This window comes from Podarcis erhardii, assembly GCF_964252035.2.
Source record: "Podarcis erhardii genome assembly, chromosome: 2".
NCBI lineage: Eukaryota > Metazoa > Chordata > Lepidosauria > Squamata > Lacertidae > Podarcis > Podarcis erhardii.
This window is the reverse complement of record NC_138498.1, coordinates 119998172-120008091: the sequence shown is the minus strand read 5'-3', so window position 1 is coordinate 120008091 and position 9920 is coordinate 119998172. Positions and strand designations below refer to the sequence as shown.

Below are 9920 nucleotides of genomic sequence, written 5' to 3'. Positions count from 1 at the left end.
GTGTCCAGTTCTGGGCACCACAGTTCAAGAAGGACACTGACAAACTGGAACGTGTCCAGAGGAGGGCAACCAAAATGGTCAAAGGCCTGGAAATGATGCCTTATGAGGAACGGCTAAGGGAGCTGGGCATGTTTAGCCTGGAGAAGAGGAGGTTAAGGGGTGGTATGATAGCCATGTCCAAATATATAAAAGGATGTCACATAGAGGAGGGAGAAAGGTTGTTTTCTGCTGCTCCGGAGAAGCGGACACGGAGCAATGGTTCCAAACTACAAGAAAGAAGATTCCACCTAAACATTAGGAAGAACTTCCTGACAGTAAGAGCTGTTCGACAGTGGAATTTGCTGCCAAGGAGTGGGGTGGAGTCTCCTTCTTTGGAGGTCTTTAAGCAGAGGCTTGACAACCATATGTCAGGAGTACTCTGATGGTGTTTCCTGCTTGGCAGGGGGTTGGACTCGATGGCCCTTGTGGTCTCTTCCAACTCTATGATTCTATGATTCTATGGCATCGGTGGCCTAATTTTGTTGTTCTTGTTTAGTCGTTTAGTCGTGTCCGACTCTTCGTGACCCCCTGGACCAGAGCACACCAGGCACTCCTGTCTTCCACTGCCTCCCGCAGTTTGGTCAAACTCATGCTGGTAGCTTCGAGAACACTGTCCAGCCATCTCGTCCTCTGTCGCCCCCTTCTCCTTGTGCCCTCCATCTTTCCCAGCATCAGGGTCTTTTCCAGGGAGTCTTCTCTTCTCATGAGGTGGCCAAAATATTGGAGCCTCAGCTTCAGGATCTGTCCTTCCAGTGAGCACTCAGGGCTGATTTCCTTCAGAATGGATGGGTTTGCTCTTCTTGCAGTCCATGGGACTCTCAAGAGTCTCCTCCAGCACCATAATTCAAAAGCATCCATTCTTCGGCGATCAGCCTTCTTTATGGTCCAGCTCTCACTTCCATACATCACTACTGGGAAAACCATAGCTTTTACTATACGGACCTTGGTTGGCAAGGTGATGTCTCTGCTTTTTAGGATGCTGTCTAGGTTTGTCATTGCTTTTCTTCCAAGAAGCAGGCGTCTTTTAATTTAGTGACTGCTGTCACCATCTGCAGTGATCATGGAGCCCAAGAAAGTATATCTTAATATATCTTGCACTGATTGAGCTCCAAGCACCACGGGTCTGGAAACCAAGCCTTAGGAGGGCTGTGACGTGGAAGAGGGAGCATGCTTGTTTTCTCCTACTCTGGAGGGTAGGATTCGAACCAATGGCTTCAGGTTACAACAAAGGGGATTTGTTATGTACTGAGTTGAATAGGACCCAAAAGGCAGCAGTCTGATTGGTCCTAGAACAATAGGATTCAGAATGCAGCAGTCTGATTGGTCCACAGGAGCCACCCAATCCAGCTCCAGGTGGAAGTGAATCCGCAACCAGATTGGCCTACAGGTGAATCCCGGAATTAGCCAATCACGTGGGGCCCATTGTGTAAATAATGTATATAAAGCAGGCATTCTGGGGGAACTTCCATTCTTCCTCACCGCTATGAGCTGTCGACTCTGAGTATATTTCAGGATTCCAACTCAACATTTTGGAAAGCTTTCTGATGGTAAGAGCTGTTGGACAGTGGAACGGTTTCCTCCCGGGAAATTGTGGACTGTCCTTCCTTGGAGGTTTTTAAGCAGAGCTCCCGTCTGTCATGGATGTGTAAGAAACATAAACGTAAATCTGCCCTTATTCCCTTATGGGGGGACACAAGAGCCCTTATAGAGTCGTTTTCCAGGCTCTCCATCAGTCGGAGAAAAGAACAGAGGCCAGCCAGAGAATATGGAGAAGCAAAGCAGCTAGTAAGCCTGATCTTTATTGAACTGTTGCAACAGAGTGCCCTCTTCACACGCAGGAGAAAGAGGAGGACCCAGAACCAAGGTGTGCCCGCCCTTATATAGACACTTTAAATTGCAAGCCCTGGAGTCCAAGCCCACCCCCAGAAACATAATACATACATCACAGAAAGGGGTGTAGCCCAAGCCCACCCCCCAGACACATCATACCGATATCACAGAAAGGGCGGTCTACAACAGAAATCTGAGTGTGTTGTTTACCTCCTGTCTGGCAGCTTACCTGTTAATGCTTACTTGATTGGATACCCTGGGGAGCCTGGCCAGTCTTTTGTAACGATAAATACTTAATTCCTGAGCCAGGTCACAGGCTCATCCTATTCATACACAGACATACCCTTAAGACAGGATTTGTGAAGGAAAAGACAATGGGGAGGCTTTTCCATTTTCCTTGACCTTGCAGAGAAAACATTTGGTCAGTTTGGGAGTCAAAATGGATCCAGGGCTGTTTTCCTGAGCTGCTTCAGACATGTGGTTTATATATCTATGTACGTGCTTGCTTGGTACATTTATGAACATTTATTATGTATATAAGACCTTAATTTTTTTTATTTCAGTTGCTTTAGCTGAGATTCCTGCATTGCAGGAGGTTAGACGAAATTACTCCTGGTATCTCTTCCAGCTGTGCAGTTTTATGATTCTATGACATCAAGGGGGGCACACATGCCCTCCCCTTTTAACCCCTCAAAGGATTGCCAGAAAAAGGGATGGCAAGTTGTAAACGTTAACTAACTGGAGGATATTTCCCCTTCTCTTTCAGGATCCTGTGCCTGTACATTTCACCGAGAATACCCTGATGGATCCAGATCAAAGGGAAGCCCTGGAGGAGGAGAAGCCTGGAATCGTGGCCTTTCTGGGTAAGAGCCCTTTCCCCTTGGTTGATGGCGAAAAACAATAATCACAGCCTTTTTTTTTCCTTTTCTTGTATGTATCCTTGCTACATAAATAGCAACACCCTAGTGGTCCCGGGCCCTAAGGAAGTTAGATTAGCTTCAACCAGAGCCAGGGCCTTCTCAACACTGGCCCCGGCCTGCTGGAACGCTCTGCCTCATGAGACCAGGGCCCTGCAGGATCTGATTTCTTTCCGCAGGGCCTGTAAGACGGAGTTGTTCCGCCTGCCTTTGGCTTGGAGCCAGTTTGATTCCTTCCCCCTCTTTCTTTTTTCTTTTTCCTTTCTCCTCCTGTGATGAGGCTGCATTTTAATATTTTATTGTTTCAATATTTTAATGTTGTATTTTAATCTTGTTTTTAAGTTGTATTCATTCAACTTGTTTTTATTATTGCTTGTTAGCCGCGCTGAGCCCGGCCTTGGCTGGGGAGGGCAGGGTATAAATAAAAATTATTATTATTATTATTATTATTATTACATTTCGTCACCCTGCATCTTTGCCTTCCAACATGACTGGCCTTCCAGGGTCCCTTTCCAGGAATCCCTTAAGCTGGCAGACCTTTGTCAAAGCCACAACAGATGGTGGCAGGCTTGGTTGTTGGATGTCCAGCTGCTTCCTTGATTTTAGAAGAAGCTGGAGGGTGCCCCAAGTCTCATATGGGCACATAAGAGCATCAGACATGCCCTGTTTTTGATCAGGGAAAGGAAGGAGATTAAATTATTTTTTATTATTAGTCGCACTCTGTTGCTCCTCGCCCCCAAATCCTTCCCTTGCCCCCATAAGACCTAATCTCCAGCCTCAATCTTTTCCTGTATGTGGGAGGTGATTAAATAATAATAATAAATTCCAGACTTTCCACCTTCCCTCTCCTTATTCACAAATCCTTCCCTTGCCCCTAGTCTTTCCCCCTCATCCTCTTAGTTTCACATCACATTCCCCCTCCTTGGTTCTCCAAAACCCCAACCCTAGAGAATGGTGCTCAAGAAAGAATAAGAGATTATTCTATTCTATTCTATTCTATTCTATTCTATTCTATTCTATTCTATTCTATTCTTTCTTAAAATTTTCTGTTTTACAATTTTGAATACGTACCCATTTAAACAACCTTAGGATAACAATGACTTCCCTTCTTCTCTTTCCATGGTTCACTTTGTTAATCATAAATCCCTGCATATTTTGCAGAAACTGTACCATTCAGTCAAAACAAAATAAAAAAATTCCTTCCAGTAGCACCTTAAAGACCAACTAAGTTAGTTCTAGGTATGAGCTTTCGTGTGCATGCACACTTCTTCAGATACACTGAAACAGAAGTCACCAGACCCTTCACTTCTGTTTCAGTGTATCTGAAGAAGTGTGCATGCACACGAAAGCTCATACCTAGAACTAACTTAGTTGGTCTTTAAGGTGCTACTGGAAGGAATTTTTTTTATTTTGTTTTGACTATGGCAGACCAACACAGCTACCTATCTATAACTGTACCATTCAGTATTCCATTATTAAATCCATCAAAACTTATTTACACTGTTGAATTTATCTTAATGCTGCCAACGTTTTCAGGTGTACACAATTTCCCCTCCTATATTCAATAAACATTTTCAAATCTTCTCTAAATGTATGTTCTTCTTGTTCTCTTATTCTATATGTTAAGTCTGCAAGCTGCACGTATTCCATCAGTTTAAGTTGCCATTCTTCTTTAGTTGGGACCTCGTTTTCCATTTTTGGGCAAACAATGTTTGGCATACATAAATAACCTTTTTTGACACCTGGGAATTTCTGTCTGAATAATCTCCAAGAAAAAAGACTCTGTTTTTTTGGGGTGAAAGTGCTTTTAAACATTCTCCCCCAATTCATTGTGGCTTGTTTCCCAATACTTTTTTTTACCCTTTTACAGGTGGCCCACATATGAAGGAACGTTCCCTCAATTTCCTTGCTTCTCCTTTGCATTCTAAAAGGGCAAGGGGAGAGGTTTGCCTAAAAGCAAACTCCCCTCAATCTTGAGTACTTCTCTTGTTGGACTACAATCCCCATCATCCTTAGCTAGCATGGCCAGCGATCAAGGATGATGGGAGCTGTAGTCTCAACAACACCTGCAGTTTGGGGAAGGCTGGCATGAATTTTAGCAATTTAACAGCGTAGTCCTGTACATGCCCATCTGATCCCGAACCAGGTTTTAAGGTCCCTGTATTAGTTTGCAAAGCCCCAAACAACTGAGGTCCAGGCTACCTCAGGGACCGCCTAAATTACAATTAAAACCTACTTCAGTGATCTCGAGGTTGCCAGGAGCAGTATTTTTCAGCCACCAAATGCCTGGGTGAACAGGAATCTTTTTTTCTTTTTTGATAATAATTTTTATTCATTTTCAATTATAATCCAATAATAGCCTCATTATAACAATACCAATTCATAATACAGTGGTGCCTCGCAAGACGAAATTAATTCGTTCCGCAAGTTTTTTCGTCTTGCGAGTTTTTCGTCTTGCGAAGCACGGTTTCCCATAGGAATGCATTGAAAATCAATTAATGCGTTCCTAGGGAGACCGCCTTCAGACCAGGTCTGGGGACAGTCTGTCCCCGGACCTCTTCTGAAGGCTGGGGGGGAGGGAAGGACTTTTCTCCCCACCGCCAGCCTTCAGAACAGCCTTCTGAAGGCTGGCGGTGGGAAGAAAAGCCCTTCTCCCGCCGCCAGCCTTCAGAAGAGTTCCTGCAGGGCTGCCTAGGCTGCGAATAGCAGCCTGCTGCCCGGTGCGAGGGACGCTCTGAAGCAGAGCGCCCCTCGTGCGGGGCAGACATTCACAGCTTGGGGAGCCCTGCGGGGAACTCTTCTGAAGGCTGGAGGCGGGAGAAGGGCTTTTCTTCCCACCGCCAGCCTTCAGAACAGCCTTCTGAATGTTGGCGGTGGGGAGGAAAAACCCTCCTCCCACCGCAAGCCCCGGGAAGAGAGGAGAAGCTGTGCGCCTTCTCCTCTGTTCCCGGACCTCCCGCCGCAAGCCTTCAGGACAGGTCCGGGAACAGAGGGGAAGGCGCGCAGCTTCTCCTCTCTTCCCGGGGCTTGCGGTGGGAGGAGGGTTCCCTGCTGTCCCGGAGATTTCCCTATGGGCTTTCGTCTTGCAAAGCAAGCCCATAGGGAAATTCGTCTTGCAAAGCCGCTAAAAAATCGGAAAACCCTTTCGTCTTGTGGGTTTTTCGTTTAGCGAGGCATTCGTCTTGCGGGGCACCACTGTACAATTACTAATACCAATCATTCAAATACAGAATTATGTAATTTAGATAAGGCGTGTTAGAATTGTTGGTTTGATTTTTTTTCCCCCCTGCGTTCCAAAATCTTATAAATTTCAATTACATTCCAGTCATCATCATAATCCCTTATACAACAACTGCAATATTAATAACTTATATTTGTATTGACACCTTAAATGATTTACAAAACTACAAGTGAAGCACTCAAACTATATCCTTGTTCTTCCTGTGTGTGGCAGTTATTCTGTCCGTGGTGTTTCTTCCTGTCCTTGTAAAATGTTATGTTTATCTTTTCCTGGTTGTTGCTGTTATCCATTAGGCCTTGGGCGGAGCTGATATCCCATTGTAGTTCCATAAATATCTCCCTCACTCTGTCCCATACTTTGGTGTTTTGCAAAACAAGAATGTTTTCAGATTCCTCCTGAAAGATAATAATGATAGAGGCAGGCTCACCTCACTAGCATTTTCACTACTGGGGAGCCACCACCGAAAAGGCCCTGTCATTTGCCAAAATTACAGAGAGGTACTCACTGTTCTGACCCTTGCCACGAAAAGGTTGTCCGCCCCTGTGCTCATTCTTTGATATCAGACTCTTATTTCCCATTTGGGCTGTCACTAATTAATTGTCTCTCCTTTTTCCAGGACATGACAGGAGAGAGAGGGAGAATGAAGATGAACCACACAGGGTGTTGTTAGACAGAACCGGATGTGAAGAGGAGGAAGAAGAGAGAACAAAACCCGAAGTGAAGCACACACTAAGCGAATCCTCTGCTTTTCAGAGTGCTGAGATTTCTGAAATCCCAGTCCAAGAAAACATAGGTGAAGGAGAGGAAAGGACCCAGTGCCTTGTGTGTGGGGAAAGCTTTACCTGCAAATTGAGCCACATTGCTCATTGGAAAATCCACACAGGGGAGAAGCCATTTAAATGTTTGGACTGTAACAAAAGCTTCAGCGATAAGTCAACCCTTAGAAAACACCAGAGAATCCACACGGGTGAGAAACCATATAAATGCATGGAGTGCGGACAGAGCTTCAGTCAGAGCACAAGCCTCACTTCCCATCACAGAATCCACACAGGGGAGAAGCCCTATAAATGCTTGGAGTGTGGAAAGTGTTTCAGCACTTGTAAGTATCTCACGATTCATCAGAGAATCCACACAGGAGAGAAACCATTTAAATGCCTGGAGTGTGGAAAGAGCTTTAACAGGAGAGATGCTCTTACTTCACATCAAAAAATCCACACAGGGGAGAAACCATACAAATGCTTGGAGTGTGGAAAGTGCTTCAGCAACAGCAAGTATCTCACTTCACATCAGAGAATCCACACAGGGGAGAAACCGTTTAAATGTTTGGAGTGTGGGAAGTGTTTTAATAAGAGGGATGGCCTTGTTGCACACCTAAATATTCACAGAGGGGAAAAACCATATAAGTGTTTGGAGTGTGGGAAGAGCTTCAGTAGCAGCAAGTACCTGACTTCTCATCAAAGAGTCCACACGGGAGAAAAACCTTTTAAATGTGTGGAGTGCGGAAAGTGTTTCAGGCAGAAGATAAATCTCACTACCCATCAACGAACTCACACAGGAGAGAAACCGTATCCGTGCTTGAGGTGTGGAAAAAGTTTTAGCCAGCAGACTAACCTCACTGCACATCAGAAAATCCACACAGGGGAGAAACCCTATAAATGTTTGGAGTGCGGAAAGAGGTTTAATCATAGCACAAGCCTCACTCACCATCAACAACTTCACACGGGAGAGAAACCCTATAAATGTGTGGAGTGCGGGAAGAGCTTCAGTACGAGCGCCAGCGTTACTTTACATCAAATTATCCACACGGGGGAGAAACCCTATAAATGTTTGGAGTGTGGAAAGCGGTTTAGCGATCGCAGAAACCTCCGTTCACATCAGAGAATCCACACAGGGGAGAAGCCGTATGTGTGCTTGGAGTGTGGAAAGAGGTTTAGTCATAGAACCAACCACAGTTCACATCAGAAAATCCACACAGGGGAAAAATCTTTTAAATGCTTGGAGTGTGGAAAGAGTTTCTTTTTCAGCACCAGTCTGATTTCGCACCAAACTCTCCACACAGGGGAGAAACCGTATAATTGTTTGGAATGTGGGAAGAGCTTCAGTAGCAACAAATACCTCACGGCTCACCAACGAATCCACACGAGGGGGAAGCCATTTAAGTGCTCGGAGTGCGGAAAGAGCTTCCGTCAGAGTTCAGACTTCACTTCTCATCAGAGAACCCACACAGGGGAGAAACCGTTCAAATGTCTGGAGTGTGGAAAGAGGTTCAGAACTAGCAAATACCTCGCTTCCCACCAACGGATTCACAGCGGGGAGAAACCATATACCTGTTCGGAGTGTGGTAAGAATTTCACGCACAAGACAAATCTCACCAAACATCAGAGAATCCACAGAGCAGATAAACCACAGAACTGTTAAGGAATGCAGAATTTGTTTCATCTAATCCTGAGGTCTGTTTTGGAATTGCTGTTAGTGAATGTACTGAATCTTAATCCAAGATGGATGCACTATTGCTAGGGGTGCTGGCGACTTTGAGACTGGGTTTCTCTTCCCCCTTTAGAAGCAAATCTGAAGCTTAGGGATACTCCTAGATCTGGTTTTTCAGCTGAAGGGTCATGAGGTAGCAAGGAGTAACTGTCTGTGCCCAAGATGAGGCCTGCTCTCCTTTGCTGTACCCTTTCAAAATAAACCTCACTACACATCACGGAAAAGGAAAACAAAAGTTCCTGAATTGTTGGGTTAGGCAACGCAACGCATCCTCAATTCTCATCCACAAATACACTCAGGAGAGAAATGAGATAACTGATCTGAGTTTCAAATCAGAACCAGTGAAGGCGGTGAAGGTCCTGTGTGAGTGCCTGGAGGATGGATGGTAGCTAATGGATTGAGGTTGAATCCTGACAAGACAGAAGTACTGTTTCTGGGGGGACAGGGAGCGGGCTGGTGTGGAGGACTCCCTGGTCCCGAATGGGGTAACTGTGCCCCTGAAGGACCAGGTGCGCAGCCTGGGAGTCATTTTGGACTTACAGCTGTCCATGGAGGCGCAGGTCAATTCTGTATCCAGGGCAGCTGTCTACCAGCTCCACCTGCTACTGAGGCTGAGACCCTACCTGCCCGCGGACTGTCTCGCCAGAGTGGTGCATGCTCTAGTTATCTCCTGCTTGGACTACTACAATGCGCTCTACGTGGGGCTACCTTTGAAGGTGACCCGGAAACTACAACTAATCCAGAATGCGGCAGCTAGACTGGTGACTGGGGGCGGCCGCCGAGACCACATAACACCGGTCTTGAAAGACCTACATTGGCTCCCAGTACGTTTCTGAGCACAATTCAAAGTGTTGGTGTTGACTCTTAAAGCCCTAAACGGCCTCGGCCCAGTATACCTGAAGGAGCGTCTCCACCCCCATCGTTCAGCCCGGATACTGACTTCCAGCTCCGAGGGCCTTCTGGTGGTTCCCTCATTGCGAGAAGCAAAGCTACAGGGAACCAGGCAGAGGGCCTTCTCGGCAGTGGCGCCCGCCCTGTGGAATGCCCTCCCATCAGATGTCAAAGAGATAAACAACTACCTGACATTCAGAAGACATCTGAAGGCAACCCTGTTCAGGGAAGTTTTTAATGTATGACATCTTAGTGTATTTTTGGTCTTTGTGGAAGCCACCCAGAGTGGCTGGGGAAACCCAGCCAGATGGGCGGGTTACAAATAATAAATTGTTATTATTATTATTACAGAAAGCGCTACGCCAGGGGAAAACCGTATAAAAGCCTGGTGTATAGAGGGAACTTTTCTTGGAAGACCATTGTCACTAAACATCAAAGAATCCACATAGCAGAGAAACGACAGAAAAGCCAGGGGTGCAGAATGACTCGGAGCTGAACTGGTTTCCCTCTGGTTT

General features: G+C 45.9%; 1 protein-coding gene across 1 annotated transcript; it reads left to right on the top strand.

The window, feature by feature from the left end:
• The first annotated feature begins 2651 nt into the window (after positions 1-2651).
• Positions 2652-8997, top strand: LOC309336738 (uncharacterized protein). Its single transcript, XM_081852990.1, has 2 exons — positions 2652-2732; positions 6644-8997. The coding sequence occupies exons 1-2, from the start codon at positions 2672-2674 to the stop codon at positions 8443-8445; spliced, it is 1863 nt and encodes a 620-aa protein (XP_081709116.1). The 5' UTR covers positions 2652-2671; the 3' UTR covers positions 8446-8997.
• The last annotated feature ends 923 nt before the right edge of the window (positions 8998-9920 follow it).